The sequence below is a fragment of the Haliotis cracherodii genome, unplaced genomic scaffold (genome assembly GCF_022045235.1).
Source record: "Haliotis cracherodii isolate W230 unplaced genomic scaffold, xgHalCrac1.p SCAF_14, whole genome shotgun sequence".
Classification (NCBI taxonomy): Eukaryota; Metazoa; Mollusca; class Gastropoda; order Lepetellida; family Haliotidae; genus Haliotis; species Haliotis cracherodii.
In genome coordinates, this window is record NW_027266269.1 from 12,954,123 (window position 1) to 12,976,941 (window position 22,819).

The 22,819-nt window shown below is 38.4% G+C and overlaps 1 protein-coding gene across 1 annotated transcript in view; it reads left to right on the top strand.

Annotated features, from left to right (window-relative positions):
* The first annotated feature begins 254 nt into the window (after positions 1-254).
* LOC139460226 (uncharacterized) overlaps positions 255-22,819 on the top strand; it is a 37,684-nt gene continuing 15,119 nt past the window's right edge. Inside the window, exons 1-22 of the mRNA XM_071241735.1 lie at positions 255-273; positions 1,710-1,754; positions 2,850-2,935; positions 3,214-3,279; positions 4,759-4,861; positions 5,415-5,509; positions 5,685-5,753; positions 7,079-7,223; positions 7,687-7,784; positions 8,235-8,303; positions 8,510-8,681; positions 9,449-9,546; positions 11,692-11,760; positions 12,566-12,674; positions 13,043-13,164; positions 14,087-14,222; positions 18,012-18,284; positions 20,110-20,188; positions 20,556-20,619; positions 21,958-22,034; positions 22,179-22,219; positions 22,397-22,471. Coding sequence (XP_071097836.1) covers positions 255-273; positions 1,710-1,754; positions 2,850-2,935; positions 3,214-3,279; positions 4,759-4,861; positions 5,415-5,509; positions 5,685-5,753; positions 7,079-7,223; positions 7,687-7,784; positions 8,235-8,303; positions 8,510-8,681; positions 9,449-9,546; positions 11,692-11,760; positions 12,566-12,674; positions 13,043-13,164; positions 14,087-14,222; positions 18,012-18,284; positions 20,110-20,188; positions 20,556-20,619; positions 21,958-22,034; positions 22,179-22,219; positions 22,397-22,471 — 2,110 coding nt within the window. The remainder of the gene's footprint in view (positions 274-1,709; positions 1,755-2,849; positions 2,936-3,213; positions 3,280-4,758; positions 4,862-5,414; positions 5,510-5,684; positions 5,754-7,078; positions 7,224-7,686; positions 7,785-8,234; positions 8,304-8,509; positions 8,682-9,448; positions 9,547-11,691; positions 11,761-12,565; positions 12,675-13,042; positions 13,165-14,086; positions 14,223-18,011; positions 18,285-20,109; positions 20,189-20,555; positions 20,620-21,957; positions 22,035-22,178; positions 22,220-22,396; positions 22,472-22,819) is intronic.

The window sequence follows — 22,819 nt, forward strand, 5'->3', positions numbered from 1 at the left end:
CTCGAGGTAACGAGAGTCCAGTGGTTTACAAATGCTCCGATACTGTGCCTTATAGAATGTACTTATTCAGTTTAACATTTGCTCTTACGAAGTATTACGTATTACTACCATTTCTTGGTCATATCTTAGTGGTGCAATGATTGAACTCAATTGATATCCCCGACGCACGTCGTTATCAGCTGTGTATGTCCCTTGATATAGCGCCCGCCCAGACAGAAACCTATGTCACTTGAGCTACACGCTACAGGGGAGCGATGCAGACTCACGTAGCTGGTAAGTTATTTCAATAATTTCTTTGTCCCCATCTGTACCTGTTGTATTAGTGATAGTGAGACTCATACGGAACGTCATCATACGACCAATAACATTTTTGATACAATATAAAATCGAATTCCCCAGTGACTTTTAAACGATAACAGTTTATTTCACATTTATGTATTCCAGTAAATGTAGATGTAAATGTCAATGTAAATGGTCCCAATCATTGTGTTTCAACAAGAATAAATATGTTTGGCGAATCAAAAATGTTTCATAATGTGTTTAGTTACTTGTCGTGCCTGCAACATAAAATGGTATTATTTCAAGTGCTGTGGTATTTAACTGAATACAAGAAATCAGAACATTGGATGGTATTTGGCCACAGGACACGTGAATTAATATCATGGTGTGGCGTCAATTGTTGGAAGACTTTCATCTGGAGAAGCGACATGTTGTGAACGCTGATTTGAACAATATTTCAGTTATATCACGGCGAATCAGCCGGATGTAGTAGGGACAAAATCAACATACAATACATTGACACAACAAATAACAACCGAGGAACACGAGTAGGGTGATGAAAACCAAGGTTCGTATAGGTTCAGAACAGAAGAGCACTGGATGCTGACACACCAACGGTGTGCAATTTTGCATAACGAGACAGTGTTCTGCATAACGAGACAGTGTACATGGATGCCATTCACTGTGATAGATATTGATCTACGACATTAGTAGTATTAACAGTTTATTTTGTTAGATTTATATACATTAAAATGTAAAAAGCCTGGAGTTGATAAAAATAGAAGAGTTCTGAATTTGTATCTCTCAAATTTCATCTTAGGTTTCCATGCCAATGATGTTGAAAAATATATTATAAGGCAGGGTTCGTTGAAATTGTGCGTGGATCTACATGTAAGTTGCAGTAGCAGCTAACACAATAATATTTTACTTTTGTTTCCCAAAAATTGAAGTTTTTCGTCCTAACTATGAGGAAAGATAATTGCGTTTGTCTTATTTCTCTGAAACATTGGTAGCAACGAAATCATGAACTATGCACGGGAAAAGCCACGACACAATCTTACAAGCCCGTGTACAACGCCTCAATCTGAATTGTAGCTTGCATTCCGTCATATTCATATTTAACAGTTTGGGGATAATTTCGTCAAAAGGCTGTAAATTAAGTATTAAAATTTCATGTTCGTCAACTACATTACCAACCATCTTACCTCATATAGAAAAAAATGTACCAACAGGTGCATAGTCCTCCTAAACATCAGCCCATAAACGTCACACGAAGCATATTCGTCAGCTGGTGCAATGCTATGTACTTAAATGCCTTGTAAGATTGTTTATATGTATGTTTTGGAATGAAATGCTGTATTTTCCGTGTTTCCTTATATGAATATCATGTCATCAACGAATTAACTTATAACTCCGTCATTTGTTTTCAGCCTTGATAGTGGTCATTGTGAATATTGGATGCACCAGAGTTGCAGGTACATCATTTGAAACTATTGTTTGCTGTGTGATGGTCAACTTATTTTCATACAATGTCAAAACAAATAGGGTATGCATGTAAATATTGTACCAGCTACAATTACATATATATTTATAAGTATATACTACTGCATATAGTTTGTGTGTTGTATAGTCAGTAAGATTGTGTATGGATTTATCAAGCACAACCAATGCGAGTTGTCCCTGTAATCGACATAACAGAGGGATACCGGGAACAATATTTAATTAATTCAAGCATTAGATTATTTTATCTTCGTATATTTATCCAATCCTTAAATATGTATGTGTCTCTGTAATAATTGACAGTAATCGCAAGTGGTCACAGTGCACAATGGGGGCATATATCAACATTAATTTTACAAAATGCAACAACAGGGTTACTTTTGGCAATACAAAAAGTACGATGAGGTGAATATATACAGTGCATATAGTGCATATATATAAGTCCCAGTTAAACGTTGATGCCAACACATTATACTGACTCCGATCAGACCAGTCCTTGTGTTAATTAAAAATGTAATGTCACGATGGATGAACAATTTCCGTAAGTATCGAGTGACCATTTAACTTCATCACTTACTTTATGATAGTTTTATAACCCCACCTGAATTACATTGTGAGCCAGTTTAAAGCAGCTTTGATATACGGTACAACACGAATAGCGTCGCTTTCTGAGGTGTTTGCTTATGCCCATTAATTACACAGAGGAACTGGGCTAGATACTACCGTTCGTTAGTTTCTATTATTAAAATCGCTGTATTTTTACATACGGTGTTCTCGTTATAATTATGTAAATACAAAGTTAACTGTCGCATATTCTTATTTGTCATAAGTTTGTTATTGATCAAAACTAGTTTCACGAATCTCTAAATATTTAAAGTGTTCTTGTGTTTCCCATGTGTTTTAAAGATTTCACATTCCAGTTCTGTCTAGAAACATGTGTGCATTTTGTGTACAGGTTACAGTTTAGGGAAAGTTTTGATGGCAAAGGGTCTATGCCCTAGACACTAAACCAAGATATAACCATAATGTGTGGTTTTGAATGAATCATGGCATATCACTGATTCCTCCAGTAGGCGAGGGCCCCTGGTGTTATGACTGTGACAAGGCTGTGAAGCCTGGTTCTTGTGGGGAGATTATCAAGTGCAAAGACGACGAAGTAAGTTGACCACCAGATCCTTTATATCTGTATGGACTATCTCTGTGCAAATACCATCCTTATTGATGTCCCCCGCCTATCACACTGGCATACAGCTTCAAGTGCAGAAAAATCTATGGCTCTGTGTCTAAATCACGCGACACCAATGCATGTGTAATATCGTAGATAAGACTATTTGCTCATTCATTCAAATTGACACCCTTGTAACTGATTCGTCTAGGGCTCCACCCCTACTCGTTGTAGTCCTATTGTAAACGAGGTTCCATGTTTCATTTCAGCAATGTTATGCGTCATCGACAGGTGTCAGTCCAACACAGTACACGGCAGGATGCAGAAAGAAACAGGTCCATACTTACCTTGTACTTAGATTGTGTATACGAGGACGGAAACACGTCCATACTTACCTTGTACTTAGATTGTGTATATGAGATAGGAAACACGTCCATACTTACCTTGTACTTAGATTGTGTATATGAGGAAGGAAACACGTCCATACCTACCTTGTACTTAGATTGTGTATACGAGGAAGGAAACACGTCCATACTTACCTTGTACTTAGATTGTGTATACGAGGAAGGAAACACGTCCATGCTTACCTTGTACTTAGATTGTGTATTCGAGGAAGGAAACACGTCCATACTTACCTTGTACTTAGATTGTGTATATAAGGAAGGAAACACGTCCATACTTACCTTGTACTTAGATTGTGTATATGAGATAGGAAACACGTCCATACTTACCTTGTACTTAGATTGTGTATATGAGGAAGGAAACACGTCCATACCTACCTTGTACTTAGATTGTGTATACGAGGAAGGAAACACGTCCATACTTACCTTGTACTTAGATTGTGTATACGAGGAAGGAAACACGTCCATGCTTACCATGTACTTAGATTGTGTATACGAGGACGGAAACACGTCCATACTTACCTTGTACTTAGATTGTGTATATGAGATAGGAAACACGTCCATACTTACCTTGTACTTAGATTGTGTATACGAGGAAGGAAACACGTCCATACTTACCTTGTACTTAGATTGTGTATACGAGGAAGGAATACCGTCCATACCTACCTTGTACTTAGAATGTGTATACGAGGAAGGAAACACGCCCATACTTACCTTGTACTTAGATTGTGTATACGAGGAAGGAAACACGTCAATACCTACCTTGTACTTAGATTGTGTATACGAGGAAGGAAACACGTCCATACCTACCTTGTACTTAGATTGTCTTCACTATATGGAACCTATATTTTCTAACATTTTCTAACAATAAAGATTATAAGATATAGACAATAAGCTACTCACAACAGGAACCTATCTGTCCCAAGTATAATATTGATAAAAGTCGCTCGCAAAAGCAAAGCCAGACTGAAGGTACGCAGGACAGATGATCCTTTATACTTAACGTATGATATTCTCTTAAATCTCGTAAGTCGCAACCAAAATTGGTAATCCTGAGCTTGAAGCTGCTCTTTGGGCGGCTCGGTCGGCCCAGCCGTCTAAGGCGCCACCATTCGACCTCCAGAGTTGCATCTTGTAGGCTAGGAAGAAGAGAACGATCGTGGGTTAGCATCCCTCTTCGCCCTGATTATGATTTCTTGCTCGTCAGGGCCATTCTCGTTGTCGTCGTCTCACAAACGTCCTGAACGTCAAAGTCCTGCATCAATCCAGACTTTATCTTAAGAAGCGTTGCTGTACAACTGAAAAACTGTTTAACGCAATGTGAAACCAAAACTCACTCTCCTCAACTTGATGTTTGTCTTCTCCTTCACCATGTTGCATATATCCATGTTGCTGTGCATCTTGTTTGTTCAGCTATGTCAAGGTACGGGGTCGGTGGCAGGCGAGAGCAGCCCGCACGGGTGTGAGGAATGTTGTATCGGCGACCACTGCAACTCCAAGCTGTGTGGCGGACTCCGTGAGTGACAGAATCATATTCAGAGAAACCTAGATTGTCCAGATATTTTATCATATGGACCGTGTATACACATTGTAGTAGGCAGTAATCCTGGCTTTTAGCTAATCCGAAAAATGTGGTATGTGGTATCAGTATCTGGTACGTTTATAACACTTTCATGTCACCTATCTTCTCCCATGTAGCTGTCCCAGTGTCTGGTATCACGTATCTGGAGCTAGTACATTCTTTTCATGTCACCTATCTTCTCCCATGTAGCTGTCACCGTGTCTGGTACCACGTGTCTGGAGCTAGTACATTATTTTCATGTCATCTCTATTTCCCCTGTTAGCTGTCCCAGTGTCTGGTATCACGTAGCTGGAGCTAGTACATTCTTTTCATGTCACCTATCTTCCCCCATTGTTAGCTGTCCCAGTGTCTTGTACCACGTATCTGATGCTAGTACCTTCTTTTCATCTCATCTCTATTTCCCCTGTTAGCTGTCCCAGTGTCTGGTATCACGTATCTGGTGCAAGTACATTCTTTTCATGTCACCTATCTTCCCCTATATATGCAGCTGTTCCTATGGGAGGTAGCCGACTGTGTCTGCAGTGCGAGGCAGTTCGCCATCCCAGCCAGTGCTCAACAGTATCCAAGTGTGGCCAGGATAAGGTAAATACAAGGACACATTTAAACGTCTTTCTGTATTGGTAAGTGTATAACTGTCATTGAATTCTTTTGAAGGAAACATTCCAGAATATGTCAAATTGGCCAACAAGCCGGTTTTTACATCCAGGCTGTTTTTACATCCATGTAAATACGAAAATCAAATATGTTTTTCTTTCAGTACTGCTCCATTTGGAAGAGGTACAAGTTTCAAATGACGTTTTATGACCTCGGTTGTTTGGAGAAGACGGTTAGTTATTTAGCCTTATATTTATTTCATGTAAATCAGTGAAGGCCTCTGTCCTTTGTTTGAGACTCTAGGCTAATTTATCGGTGGTTATACTTGTTTCATTGATCATTCGCATTTACTTAAAATTTGATTGGAGGTGTTATAAATTTCTATCGTTGTAGCCGAATGTGCTTTGAGGAGCTTATAACCATGTGCTTGTGTCCGTGATGTTAGTGAGAGTGAGTTATAAGTATGTGTGTGTTGTATATCGATTTAATCAATCACGATTTTTATGGCGTTTCTATATACTAAATGTGATGAGATGTGAATTCACCGCGATGTGTCGTCGAGTAGTATATATGATCAAACACTATTGTATGTGGATGTTTTTGAACCTAAGCACTTGCTTTTGTTATGAATACATTTGCACGCTGTCTGTTGAAGATTTTGTGTCAATAGAAAGCTACATAACGTCATTTATTTATCACAAGGACCTATCGCCTATGGGTCAGCGTTTAGTACAGATACTGGTGATGTTCTAATCGAGGCATACAGAATAGCATTACAGCATAGAATACTGAATGGGTCAAAGAACTTTTCCATGATCGAAGCTGACTGAAAAAAAATAAGAATTCATTGCCCCGGCCTCTAAAAAGACAAATATAGACCTTATCTGCAATATACCGCAGGTAACCTTTGACGTGTACACTCTAGGCCTCCCATGATCAAACATGTCTGTTGTCAAACGGAGACTCATAAACCAGTATCAAAAGAGAGTATATAAAGCAAGCCATATCTCACAAGTAAATAAATGGTGATACCACGCCACTATTCTGATACACGAAGGTAAATGGGTATCGGTTTTACAGAATGTTATTTTGTATAAGTGTACAAATATTTTCCATCAATTGGATTCGGTTTTGAAAATAGTTTTCTGCGTTCTGCATTGATCCGTTTTTTGCGGAATCAATCTTTTGCATTCTTACAGGTGTGTTGTTGAATATTAAACAGTTGATTTTACGTCCAAAGTTTAATAATTAGATAGATAAATGGATTAGTTAACTAACATTCCAAAACATTAGATGTATTTCCATCAATTTGGATTCGGTTTTGAAAATAGTTTTGTGCTTTCTGCATTGATCCGTTTTTTGCGGAATCAATCTTTTGCATTCTTACAGGTGTGTTGTTGAATTTTAAACAGTTGATTTTACGTCCAAAGTTTAATAATTAAATGGATAAATGGATTAGTTAACTAACATTCCAAAACATAAGATGTATATTGTACGTCCAGTTTGATACATTTGATACAGATGCATTTCTTTTGTTTGTGTATGTTATGATGGCAGGAATGTGACGGACACATGAAAGGGGATGATCAACTATCATACGGTGGCGTCATATGCTGCAATGAGGATTTTTGTAACAGCCATGAAAACAACAACCACCTGACGCCAGCACCAACTGCAACTGCAGCAACCACATCTCAGCCTGGTACGTGGACTATTCCATAATCACCATCCTTGTTCTATGAAGCACAGTGCCAGACTCATTAGTTCCACCACAATGACAAATGGCATTCGTCATCTGGTCTTTCATCCAACATTGAGATAACACCACATCACTTAACTGAACTTAACCTGTCCCTGGAACTTAACATATCGTATCCTGATTTGTCTTCCTGTTTTGAATGTTTGCCATCTGTACTGAAGATCCTCAGCATTTGTACTTCAGGGAACATTTGGTGTCGTGATACAAAGAAATGAAGAATGTACGTGTGTTGTATTAATCAGCATATGTTTGCCTTATCGAAAATTCTGTCTTTCTCACTATTACATGTGTGTGAGTGTGTTGATATAAACTAATATATCGTTTGTGGAAGAAACTAGACATGGATAAGGAGTACCTTGAGTTCTTGAATATAATAAAAAATATGATTGTATGTCCATGTCTTCAGAGACTACAATTAGGACTGGGAACTTGCTATGTAAAACGTGTGCCAGTATTCAACAGCCAAGCTTCTGCCAGAGCGAGACACAGTGTGGACCCTATCAGGTATTTCTAGTTCTCTCTAAATATATTCACTTAATTGGTAATATCGTCGGTTCATTTAAATGTTAATGAATTTCGTTTGTGTCAAAATTATAAATGTAGAATTAGCATTCTATGTACACATTAATACATAAATTGGTGTCAGATTCGAATATGCAAGAATTTCATAGCTCAATAAATAATTCCTAAAAATATAATAAATAATTCAAATCCAACTGCGGCGCCAATGTATAAAATAATTATGATTATATATGCTTAGGATTCTGTATGAAAACTGTTATGTTTTTTATACAATTAATCCAAAAGATATTTGTATCAAACGTTATGATATGTTGGAACCCAGCTGTATCATAGTATACAAAGTATCCACGTGTTTACAGTTGCTTTGTCAGGCTGAACTATACCCATGCTGTCTGTACATTCACACACACACATGTATTTCATCCTCACCAGTATTGTTCAGTGAGAAGAGTCTTCAGATTTGGATTGAGCTTCTATAGTCTTGGATGTGAAGAGAAAACCGTGAGTTTTTACATGGCAACACGTTGTTTGACGGAAGTGACTAAGACACGCCAACGACAATCACATATAGATGTAATAAATGTATTTGTGATACATCTTACCGAAGGCCAAACAGACCCCCCTCTTAAAATGAGTTATTGAGATAATACTCCAGGTCTGTGCAAGTCACACATAATTTTATTACACTGTTTGTGCATATCTACCAGGAGTGTGAAGACCACATGACGACTTTGGGTGAAGGAGGATTCCGCTGTTGTAATGAAGATCGCTGTAACGCTAACGTCAACCCTGTGACTGGCACAGCAACACCAACAATTACAATTCCTGCATCTCCTGAAACGTCATCAGTACCAACAACGACGTCTTCTCTTCCCCCTTGTAAGTATTAAGTTTTCAATGTTGCCATTTCACCAAAAACACTCTCATAAATAAGCTTCTAAAAATAAAATAAGCACATTACATTGATGTAAATATCATTAGTGTGAAAAATTACTTTATGGCACAAGGAATAAATATGGAAGTGCACATATTATTGTTTCAAATAACAGTATCTTGATGATGGGTGAATTCCTTCATAGTGAACACAGACGAAACTGAACATCCTTAAATAATTTGGTACTAAATATTGTTGTACAACTTGCAAAACTAAAGTCCTCTTCATGAAGCAAAGTGCCATACACTGTTTTATTAAGACAGGTATACGTCCCGTCAGGTATACGTCGAGCAATATTCCAGCAGCTCCAGCCTTTGGTGTTTACATTTCACCACTTTTGAGACAATCGAGCATGCTCTTTCCACCAAGATTTCAAAGCGCGTCATACGACTCTAAAGCTTCAACAAAATTTATGGTAGATATGTGGATGATATTTCCATATTCGACGCATCGGTGACAAAAAATGATGTCCGATGCATTTTCCTATTTTGTTCTGGTTTTTTTAGGTGTTAATTGGCTATATGACAGCTATTAAAGCTTTATCATGGCAAGACAAACTAGTGGTTGATGACATGAGCAACGGTCTACGTAGTTTTTACACGGCGACAATCAATCAGACAAGACATAAAGTCTATTTTCGTGATCACCAATTATACTCAATTTGTCATTACATAATCAACGTCTACTATGAAGTCACTATTGATATTTTCAGCAACAACCATCAGAACAGGGACCCTTATATGTAAAACGTGTGAGATTGTTCAACAACCAACCTTTTGCCAGAGAGAGACAGAGTGTGGTCCGGAGCAGGTATATCTACTTCTAACATAGTCAGTGTGGGAATTGTTTCTACTGGTCAGTATGTCCTTGTAAACGAGACGAGGCGATCTTCCTCTGCATGATATACCAAAAGGATATATAAGCTGTCAAAACGATTATATTTAGGGTACGACGATGACGGGTTTAAAGTGATGATTGCGTTGGTTGAAATTCAAACTGTCCAAACGTCATATCAGCTAAAGTATACATTAGTTAGACATTGGGACATAGTATGAGATTCAATGGTTTCTACTGTTTCTTATAGTTTGAAATAAACTTCTTTTTTTCATAAAAAGAGTAAATTAACAAAATCAGTTATATACTATGTATCTCAATGTCCTTATATGGTTGTCATATTCTTTTCACACTGACATATCAATCAATGCGGGGCGAAAGATTGTTTATTACCCACGTGGTGAAGATACAGGTGGTAAGATACTAAATCCGTACGTCACACGTGTGTCGTACAAGGTTGACCTTGTTTTATTCGTTTTGATTGGATAACCGTGACCTCTGTCACACCGGGACTACTTTTTTCATTCATAAAAAATCGCGAGACGTCATTCATTTTGCGATTACAAGGCAGAACTGAAGAAATTCATGAGAACGAGAGATATTTACAAACACTTTATTAAACCAAACAAGATAGTCACACGCATCAAATTCGGTTTGCATTCAATATAAGTTATGCATAGAGCTCCTACAGACGTATAATCGAGCTAGATCTATAAATCGATTAACAATGTACGACTGCCGATCGAGCGCGTCCCTTGAGCGTGACGCACCCGACCATTTTCGCAACTTTCAATTTGATTTAACGTAAAAGGGTAAGCGTGGTGAAATAAAGTCTGTTTAAACTATCTGGACAGATATCTAGACTTACTTGGGATGATCCGGTTGTGCCATCGGTGTCCCCTTTGAAGCGTATTTTGTGGCGCTGTTTCGGTAGGTGTTGTTCATGAATGAACGAACACGACAGCACGACCAGATCACTTAAAGTTCACAGTTCCGATAAAAATCATTCGAAAACTCCGTGGAAGTGTGCCTGACTTCTGATTTTGTGGCCCCAAACATCCCAAATGTGAACAGTAAAATTCCCTATCTCTAGCGTAAAACGCTGTGAGTGGATTGCGGTTGTCTTTTCTTATTCCGGTGGCGACCTTGCCCTTCGAAGCTGTCACTACCATGCAAGCAGACTTGAGTTTGTTGATTTTCACGTCTTCAGTGAAGGGTGGTACAGTTAACATGAATGTCTTTGGCGAACAGTCTGATTTCCCTCTTCCAAAATGGTACGAACATGATATAAATTCACCTGATAGATCAAGGAAACCGAACCATTTTGATTGCACAGACAGGACCCCGGCAGTGTGACCGACTGTTGGTCCGATATTCAAAGCGCGGCGCTAATGTGACATTTCAAATTTTCTTATCGGTGTCCTGCGTACTTACAACATGGCGCTTGAATTACCATAAGTTGAAGACTTTCTTCCAAAAGGATCTTGAGCGTCGGTGCTGGTTTGTTTGCAAACAGAACAGCAGGCGCATGTTGTTAATGCGTATGCATAAACATGTCAACAATGCCCATATTTGGTCATATATCAATATTCATGCGCAACCAGATTTTGCAACCGGTTTCAGTTTGGTCTGTCAACGAACGAAAGTTGTTATGTATTTACACTTAAATATATATTTAACGTGGGTAATAAATAAAATACCACACTCATTCTCGTTAGATACCATTTTTACGAAACTCGTGAACTTTCTATGGTATCTGACCTCGCTTTCGCTCGGTCAGATACCATAGAAAGTCCACTCGTGTCGTAAAAATGGTATCTAACGAGAATGAGTGTAGTTTTCTCTATATACGCTTTCAAAATTGTATTTTACAAAAAAAATGCAAACGTTGTCAAAACGTTACTAGGAAGAAAACTGTCGCCGTGACACTGACAACCTATCCGAATATGACCATCGAAAACCATTTCTTGTTTGGTTCAGTTTTTGGCTCCATGAAACATCTGTGTAAGCGTTCTATTGCCCTGCCAAAGATTAGTTTTACCCGTTTAGTTTGTCCGGGAGTCATGCTTAAGTGTACATATAATGTAATTGTTGACATACACTCATATCTTCCCTTGACAGTATTGCTCAGTAAGAAGAGTCTTCAAATTTGGAATTATCTTCTATGAACTTGGGTGTGAGGAGAAAACGGTAAGTACTTATTTCTTCAATTCTCGGACGTTCATGAAAGTTTACACTCCAATATACTCACACAAAGTGAAAGTCAATTCTCGTATTTTTATATCACTATTTCATACCTCGAGAGATGTATTACAATTTCATTTTGTGCGTGTCGCTCAATTTCCGAAGTTGTTAATGAACCTGAGGCGATTACAAGTGTTAGCCATTATTAAAAAAAATGGCTGGTCATTTAAAGGTTATTATACAGCTGTGTCAAATCGATACTTAGGTAAATTTATAGACACAAATCGAGTAGTTTGGATGTGCATTTCATCGTTTGGTTCACAAAACAAAGGGTTCAAATGATCAGAAACAACACATATGTATTTGTGCGTGGGAGGAAATTCCCGGGGTTTCCCCAGGAATGTGGAAATAATTCATCAGTGTTTACGTTATTTCAAGAAAATAATTTCGTGAAATGTATGATAGTCCAAATGTGTCGTTCATGATCATACCCTGATGAACCAGTGTATCGTGTAAACTTCACATTAAAATGTTATGGTTCAGTAGAGACAGTTGTAAGTGTTTTTATAATACTTATAGTTAGTGGGAATAAATGTTTTAAGCTTTTGTGACCTGGTGACAATATGTAAAACGTAATGTCCTTTAAGCAAAATAAAGACTAAATTATGTTTGTAAATGCATTCATATACAGTTCAATATCATACGAACGGAGCAGTGATTTCCTGACTTTTATTTTGAAATATACATAAGTGACCATCATATCTTTACCACCATATACGATGTGATTACACTTTATGTATATATTTACAAGGCGTGTGAAGACCACATGACGACTTTGGGTGAAGCAGGGTTCCGCTGTTGTAATGAAGATGGCTGTAACGCTAACGTCAACCCAAAGAAACCTTCTTCTCTAACCCCGAGTAAGATTTGATGACTTGAAGCACAACAGTTTTCCCCCGAAAATAGACACTGATATCAGAAGACTTTGTGCTGTGATAACTGGCATACTTTTAATGAATTAACATGGAAGCATGGAAGTATAATTATGGACATTTTTATATTTTAAACAATATTTCCTTATTGTCTACAATACAAAAGAGTACATGTCTATTGCTAAAGAAATTTCCATACAGGCTGTCGGGGCAGGTTCGTATATATGCATTATTAATATTAACTAAGAATCTGTTTGTTTGTCTGCCATTCATAAGTTATGCAAGAGAGGCGTGTGAGACATATTGCCATCATGTAAAGGTCTTATCCAACTTGAAACGATGCATGTGGGTTTCAGTGGCCCCTGACATAATGAACACGAACCAGACTGTAAACGTCATAGCGGGAAAAACTGTTCTTCTGTTGTGTAATGTAACCGGCAACCCTGAGCCATCGGTCACATGGACATATGATAAACAGGTAGGAAGTCATTGGACAAGTTATAGACTGTCCAAGTTATTTTGTGAGTGAGTTAGTGGTTGAGGCTGAGGAGTTGTGTGCGTATGCGTGCGAGCGAGCGAATTACATATGTATATCATAAGGCTTATTAACGTTATAACTGGACGAAATGACGTGTCACACTGCAAGGCTGGATGTCTGCATGTACATGTAATTTACCTACCATATAGTGAAATATTAAAGTGAATACGTGAGAGGCAATGCAAATTGAATACTTTTCAGTGACAGTAGCTGTATTTTTTTGACAATTGTGTTGACTCGGTAGACTATAAAGGCAATCAATCAAGCGTCTGTTCTTTGGCTGCGATTCTGATTCCCTGTTTACACAGATAGGCATCTTATATTTTGAGCAAAGTAACTTGATTAATGTGAACCCCACCCAATAGCAGTCTCTGTATACAACAATGCGCATCTAGAATAGTCTATGTTGACTCTGTGAGATGTACATTTACTCGTTGTTTGTTGATCTTCATCATGATGACGGTCTTCATGATCATGACGGTCAACTTCATTCTGCGCATGCCTAGTTTGCAAGGCTGCTGGCTGTGTGTGTTAATGTTGCCGTTTCCATGTTTTCGGCAGCGTGCCCTCAGATTTATGGTGCTATTTCTTAGTTTCTAGTTATGATCTCATTGTTTTATATTGTCGACTCCTTGTGTTTTTAGGCATTTGACGGTTTTCTTTTACAGTCTGTCAGTTTTCATTGGTAGGCAATGAATGTATCATAAAAATGTGTATGACGCTTTTTACTGATACTAAGAAAACTGAACAGTTCACTTATCGGTAGGTCTTTACATGTATGTCACACATAAATGTTCAACTAGTAACACATATTAGGAATATGTTTGAATCTAATAGTATGTCATATCATCGTTCTCAACAGGTGAGCCCCAATGCCCACCCCAAAGGATCAACGCTGGCGATATCGTCCGTTAACGAGAAAAACGAAGGGCAATACCGATGTGTCGCAAACAACGCATTAGGAACAATGGAGGGCATTATCCACCTGCATGTCATAGGTGCGTCAGAGAATACACGAGAATTTCGTTCAAGTTTTACAACTGGGTGATGCAGAAGGAGTACATTTGTCCTACTTTAAAAGCGTTCAACATTTATAGTCAAAATTGGAACAAAATTTCAAAAGAATTTATTTTACCTCAGTCCATTTCTACAAGGTCCCGAAAACAACATTCTAAAAGTCCCAAGCAATCCCAGTTTGGGAAATATGACTAATTTGCATTATCCAATATGGCCACCAATTATCAATATATCTTCCATATTTCAGATGAGGGTCAATGTTTTGATGAAACATGTATTGCGAAATAGACATATTATGTTTCCAAAAAGATATTCACAACAACTGAACGTTTTCGACTATTGACAAATCTGCAACAAGTCAAGATGGCCGCCAATTTCAAGATGGCCGACAAGTTTCCTAAATGTGTGTTTACACTATTGAATCATTTAACTCTAGAATAGTAGAGCTAGGACTTATATGCATATAACTTGGCACACTAACTCACTGAAGTATAGTTAACACTTTAAGATAAGAAATTTCATCACCAGAGCCCCCTGGTCGCCCAAAATTCCAAGATGGCCGACAAGAGTTGCATGGCTAGACATAGAAGATCATGACACTGTTGGTCTCTGTTGACATATTTGAGTGATTTGAACTTCTACATTGGGGTAAACCTACCCAAGGATGTATGTAGAATACACAATCATTTGAATGAATCCAATGTAACCACCAAATATCAATATTTATCTCTTAAATTACATGTTTTGGCGAGTTTAGTTGTTGATTGTTATTGTCTGAATCTACTGATTAACATGACAATAAACTCTGTAACAAGTTTCGGTTTCATTCATATAGATTCTTGTTTGAAACAATTGACCTGTATGAGGTTCTCTCAGAATTTACCCCGAACCAGTTTATTTGACAAGAATCGAAGAGTTACCTCCCTTGTGGTTCATTTGTTGAAATCCAGTGCAGTCACCATATACCAATATTTGAATATAAATTTGAAAACATTTGATCCACTGCTCATTCCATTACATGATTGTGTGATTCATGAACATCATCAGCTTGTACAATGGCATTCCCTGCACACAACACTTAAATTAGACCATTTTTCTGGTAAGTGCTTGTCCTTGTTTACCGGTACCATTTGCAATTACAGCAGATGATTTCCAGGACTGCTGAAAGTGTTGCAGGCTGATCTGTCTGTATTGGTAAGCAACATCCATCTATCCTGTGTCATCCCCACCCTGATGGATTCATATTGAATCCTTTATACTCCATTATCCGGCAGTTGGCATGGGGGCTGTGGTAAATTGTGGCTACAGAGTTGTTGGCTTACATGTGGTAGGTTCTTTGTCACCTTCTCCCAAAATCACTTTTGCCTTAAGCTTTCGAGTTCTTCCTCCTTCCAAGTTAATGTTTGCCTGTTTTGTATGTACAGAACTGCACCCAGACCTATCCAGTTAATCACCCAGACGGGCAATAAAGTGTTGTTTGTTTTTTGCGTTGTTCGTGAAGGCTCCCTTCTTCGATCGAATGACCATTTCCTGTGACATAAACTGTCACACCAGTACAGTACAAGATCTATCTACCATCAGTGTTCAGGTAAGAACTCTGTGGTCACCGGCCAGCATTGTTTGAATTATCTTCAGGCCAGGAAGTCAACCCTCCAAGTGAAACAACAAGAACCTGGAAATGTCCAGTTCATTCTTGATGGTATTGCTATACTTCACCGGCTACCCTGACCAAGAGGTTCTACGTTATATCACGTATTTGAACAATGTAGCATCTATATGTTGTGCAGAAATATGCTGCTGCTAACATTGTCTTTAATGGCCAATGTCTTAATGGCTTAATGGCTTTCAACGAATGATGCCATACACATCAGAAGAATAGGGTCCTGTTCTTGTAAGACAGATTATTTCACGGGGGAAATGGTCATTCAATCGTAGAAGGAAGCATTCCTGAACAAAGCAAAAATCAAACAGTGTTTTATTGCCTATCTGGGTGACAAACTGGAGAATCTGGCAAAACAAGAAGCTGTCACATCTGTAAGAAGAACAGACACTGTCCTGGTTGGAGATGATTTGCTTATCCTCCTTCCTCATCATGTTGAAAAGGAAGCATATAACACGTATTTGGCACCAGAACCCAAGCAAGCTTCAAGAAGGATCAGTATTTGGTGCATGAAGCAATCACAGTGGCTGCTGGGCAGTGATGTTTGTGAGCATGTGCTGTTTTTAATGCAATTCTTGGCTATGGCACCACTTCTCGACTGTGTGGCTTTGGAAAGGTGTCTAGCATTGACGAAAATCATGAATGATGCCTTGTTCTGCCATCAGGCTAAACATTTCAGCCAAACAGGGAAACTGGGGATGAAAAAGTCATCACCGAAGCAGGTACACATATGTCTTTATATGGCGGATATACGGTGGAAGGACTGCATAGCTTATGATACAAGCGATTTGGGGGAGAAGGTGGCGAATAACTGATCACATGCAGAGTCATAAACTCTGCCAGCAACCTCTGCAGCCGCAAGATACCATAGCCCCCATGTCAACTACCAGATAAAGGAGTGGAAAGGGTCCAATGTGAATCCATTAGAGTGGGGATGGCACAGGACAGATGGACGTTGCTTATCAACACAGTCAGATCAGACTGCAGCACCTTCGGCGCTCCTTGATAGTACCTGCTGTAATGTCAAAGAAAGGTTTGTGGTGGTTATATTGAATTTCAGGAAATGAACTACAAGGTAGATAACTCTTACGCTTTTTGTGAAACAACTGGTTTGGGGTAAATTCTGAGAGGACCTCATATAGGTCATACTTGTTCCAACAAGTATTTACATGAATGTTTACCACAATGTAGAAGTTCAAATCATTCAAATATGTCATCAGAGACCAACAGTGTCTTGATATTCTATGTCTAGTCATCAAACTCTTGGCGGCCAGCTTGGAATTTTGGACCACCAGGGGGCTCTGGTGATGGAATTAATTATCTTAAAGTGTTAACTTTACTTCAGTGAGTTAGCGTGCCAAGTTATATGCATATAGGTCCTAGCTCAAAGTTAAAAGATTCAATAGTGTAAACACACATTTAGGAAACTTGTCGGCCATCTTGAAATTGGCGGCCATCTTGATTTTTTGCAGATTTTCAAAAGTCGAAAACGTTCAGTTGTCGTGAATATCTTTTGTGAAACATTAAATTGATATTTCGCAATACAACACACGCTTTTTTCATCAAAACATTGACCCTCATCTGAAATATGGAAGATATATTGATAATTGATGGCCATATTGGATAATGCAATTTAGACATATTTCCCACACTGGGATTGCTTGGGACTTGGATGTTGTTTTCGGGACCTTGTAGAAATGCATTGTGGTAAAATAAATTCTGTTGCAATTTGTTCAAAGTTTAGGGAAAAAAATGGCCTAGATTGCCTGGACTATTATAGCATCCATGTTCTAGCATAGAACAATTTTGCGGGTACTCACTCACCTCTATGTCGACTGGTTATTCATCACTTAAAGCATAATTACGTCATACTGATGCATCGTTCATACCACGAAAAGGTATGACGTCAACCATTTTTCATGACGTCACAGAAAGGAAACTTAGCGCCACCTGTGGAATATAATGACCGATCGCCAAAAACTAAGAGTGCACACGGTATTTTCCTTAACTGATAATCTAAAGTGTTCCCTATCTCGGAGGTTAGTCTTTGAATATGTCAAGATGACGTTGTGGGTAAGATACGTGTCTCAATGTAGTATGTTTATTGTAGAACCAGTTTTTGTGAAGGTGGAGCCTCCCATGGTGGTGATCAGTCCCGGGATGAGTGGAGTCAGGTTGAAATGCGTGGGAGAAGGGATACCTGCACCTAAGGCTACCTTGAGTAGACTAGGCGGAGACATCACCGCTGACAAGTTCTATGGCCACGTGAATCCTGCTGAGATATTGCTGGTGAAGATCACAGAGGCCAACATGTTGACGTACGATGGTGTCTATGTCTGTAACGCTACAAATGGACACACATCAGCTTCAGCCTACCAAATAGGTAAGAACTGCATTACATTAAATTTTATCCGAGTCAATTAGACGGGTTTTTTTTATCAGAGAAAGGATCAGTCACTTTGATAGTGTGATTTATTCAGTGTTGTGTATTTAAGGAATAAACGACGAATGAGATCGGAGTTGGTTATCGAACAACAAAACGCTAAAGGGAGAATAAACCATGAGGGGCGCGGGACGTTTATTTCTTTTAATCTCTTTGAGAATGCTCTAAAAGCTTTAAAAATATTAACCCGAATTTAAGTATGATGATTCCTGCAAATGAATCCGACCTCGGCAGTGTGTCCATTTTATGCACAGGTGGGTATTTCCCGCAAATTCTCACAATCCTCACGTAGATTACCCGTACCTTTTCTCCCAATATTGTCATATCTCTCCCGCTTTTGAAAGCGATCGTTCGGCTAGCGCTTATCTGCGTTGCCCAGCTACATTTATGTGGAACAACCTACTAGACACTCCCCTCTCAAACAACGTCGTCCAATATCTGACGTCATCAAGTTTCGAGCTCATTTTCGAGTCTACAGAAATTACTTTATGGTAGAACAATGTTTTATGGTGAATTGTAAACCTATAGAAAGTGTGTTCTGTGTTGTGATTGGCTAAGTTGGGTCACATGACCAAATGTCAAAGGGTGAAAATATGATTTGAATTCCCTGAAGCAAGCGCCCGAATCACTGTGTAGGAAGTACAGATTACTACACGAGTGTCTGTCAGATACCATTGGTCTTACGAGTTGTTTCAAACCGTATCTAACGAGCGAAACGAGTTGTAAGATCAAAGGTATCTGACAGGCACGAGTATATGTGCTTTTAGTACGTGTGTGGACCCGGATTCTAATAATTCCCCACTACTCCATGGTCACTGCCTGTGCCTGCTTCGCGAGTGAATGCATGCCAGCCCCAACGTCGTGTGGCTTTGTATGTGCCCCTACAAACACTTCTCTGGTCCATATTCAATTATTTACAGGCTAAAATATTGTTGACTTCGGTTAACACAAAAGATGTAGGGTAAACATATGGAACACAATACCAAACATGACGCATGACAGAGAAACTTGAGGTCCGATGCCGTACCCTAGTTTGGCTTGTACTTTACTTTCTCACGAAGAAAGGTTAAACACTCCCTGAAACATGATTTAGCGAATGTGAATGGTAAAAATAATTCGTAATCATACAAAGAGTTATCCACAGATGTGACTGATGCCAGCGGTTCTGATGCGCTTTGGCTCCCGGGAGATGTTCGGACGGTGAAAGGTGGCAGGTGTCGAATTAATGCAAAATTGTCCTGCAAAGCTTCTTTTGTCGAGAGTTCGGTTACAACAATTGGGTGTTAAGCACACGGACACAGAAATATCAGTAACCACATGGGGAAAAGGATCATCCTATGTCCATAGAGCCTCGTGAGACATCTGCACTGCTCCGCTTGGATAGACAACAGCCCTTTGACAAGCAAATTTCCAAAGGATACCTGGAAGCCTTAACTAATAATTGTCATCACGGACATTGAGAAATCGACTCAACTTAATTGTCACCCGGGAGCGTGGCAATTTTGTCAATAATACAAACAATGAAAAGTCCGTCAATATTATGAATACCAGTTTCTAAAGTCGTTAATTATCGACAGAATAATACTCTTTCTGCAAACATGCCATACATTTTTTGTGCCATACATTTGAAGTTAAGACACATGTTCTCAAACCTTAAGGCCAAAATAATAGGTGGTGATTACCATTGTTCCAGGTGTATATATGGAACTCTGATACATGATATTTCCTATGATTGTGGACAGCATTTTATCGTTTTTATTTACAGTTGCAGGCAACATAACAAGAATGCTGGGGGAGAACATTGCTTTTAATAATATCAGCACCACGCCACTGAAAGCATTCCAGTAGGTAACAGTTTACCAGTATGGTACATCATTCATTTCTCTGTTTCTAGAACACAATCAGTCCGGATGTGTCAATATACCATAGCTCGCCAACACACATCACATCAAACAAACCAGTGCAAAAATACGTTTATGGGCATACATGCCTGTGTAGTGCTAAATAATGTAACTGAGAGTCGAATAAGCACTGTTGGTAAGGACAATGTGTTCATAACTCTGAAATCATGAAATACAATGATTTTTCCTGCGACTGCATCATTGAATGTCCTGAATTGCTTTTACATAACAGGGTGCAGTATACCTTCATTAACATAAATGGTAAAATCTGAAATAAATGCTTCTGAACATGTATGACTGTTTTATTCAGTGCCCTTTGTCCACCTGGACAAACGCAGACTGACGCATCTCCCACCACTACTGAGTTTGATCTGGTAAGATATGTATTTGAGGTGATGTGTATTCGTAATACTCAAAGCCCCTGAACTGAAGCACTGTAACCTTAAAGAACACGTATTGATTACAGTCATCGAATAATATCTTACAATGAGCAGATTCTCGCGTGAAAGGGTTTCGTGACTTTGGACTGCAGATCCAAAAGTTTCCTCCTGCCAATATGCGCGGCACCAAACCACCACACCCCTGGTGTTTTATTGGTGTAACGAAAAACAACGACGGAATATTTGAAAGTAATGGCATTGTCAACAGCACCTTATCCCATGTATATATTTGTACATTACATGACATCGACTAAACTCAGTTATCAATCAAGTTATCAATCAAGTTGTCAAGTTATCAAGCAATCAAAGCCACATATGTAAATACCAATAACAATTGACAAGTAGTAGCAATGTAAACACTTTTTAAACATTATTTTGACGAATAGTCTCTGCACGCATGATAAATAGAGAGGCCAAGTGAGTTTATTGGTATTGTATTGTTGGTGGCAATTATCTTTGTAAATGTATGAATATTTACATTAGTGATACATGTCTTTGGTAGACAGTTTCTTCTAATAGCAACAGTAATACATACAAGTAAAAACTCATATCTATCTTCGATACCTCGATCACATAAAGGCCAGTTTCTCATGAATAAATCGATTTTTTGTGCCACCTTCCATAATTATTTCTCAACCGTAATAGTCCCCCTCTAAACTTCACTGATATATTTGGAACCTTTAATTCGCTAATTTCATAAAGATGCATTTCTGGTTCTAACAAACAATTGCATTTTCTATAAAGGTACTAGATACCAGTAATTGAAAATTAAATGACGCTAGGTCATGAACATAACCATATCGGACTATGAATGAAGGAGAAACAAACAAAAACAATTTGGAATATATTAGTATTATTATTTACAAAGATTGCTTAAATAAAAGTTCGCTTCTTACAAACATGTACGGCTTACATCGTCATGCTTTTTCAATGACACATTGCAGCAAAACTTTGGCTAGGATGGTGATTTCGTCATACAAATTTATACATTATATGTAACCTTTCTAGCAATATATTTTCAAGGTGGGAGAAAGTTTGTATTTAGAACCTCTTGGTGCATGATGATACTGGAGGGATGATAATATTTTACCTGGGTTACACACCTACATGTAACTGACCTGATTTTGGATTAGGTATTATTGATGAAGAAAATTATTTATTTATTACATGATCTGTCAACATTTGAAAATATGAAAACAGTGTGACATACAGACTGTGATATTACAAACTGTTCTAATACGAAAATTACACTTTTCTAATATGTTAATGCAGGGTGCGCTAATATGTACTTCAGCAAGGAAAGTTGGTCTTATTGATACAGATGCTGGCTCGGTCACGTGGCTAATCAGGTATGCTGCTTTATATACTATTTTTACTTGTAAATTTGATTTTCACCACAAAATATATTCATCACATATTCAGTTCAAAAGATTAACTACTACATTGTTTGTTGGTATTAAACATTTATATATTGATGTAAACTTTATGTTTAGACCTGATGGCAAGGCACAGTTCTTAAATGGATCCATGAGTGGTGAGGCTATATATTAAAATTAACTATGTTTCATAGACAAATGCGATGTGGTGATCTAACCATAAAGAACCAATTCATAAAAAAGGTAAAATCCTGATAACAAGTGTAATATTTTATTCTCTGTCAAGTGATAAGGTTTGTTTAGGCATGAAACTTTGATATCTGTTCGATTTTCAGTGGACCTTGAACAAGTAAACACGTCAACGACTCCAGCTTCCCTTGTATCATCAGCAACAACATCTTCTCCCCTTCGTATGTTCTTACTCCATGCTTCTTAGTTTTAAGCTCATTGGAACGTCAATTGATCTTGGGTGTGGCGGGATGTCCGTCCGTCGTTGCCCTCTGCTCACCTAGTGTTGCTGTATTTTTAAAATGTCTACAATGGCAGCAATATACAAAAATGTCAACTTTGCCCCTGACTCAGCACCCACCCCCACACACCCCCACACCCCCCCGTTAAATGAATGTTATGAAAGATTTATGTGTGCGTATTTGCTATAACTATTCTGATTTATTCTGATATTCCGGAAAATGAGCCATGTTGCTCTATTTTTTATAACATTTAGTTTTTATGCAAAGGTTTCTGATTACACATCATCC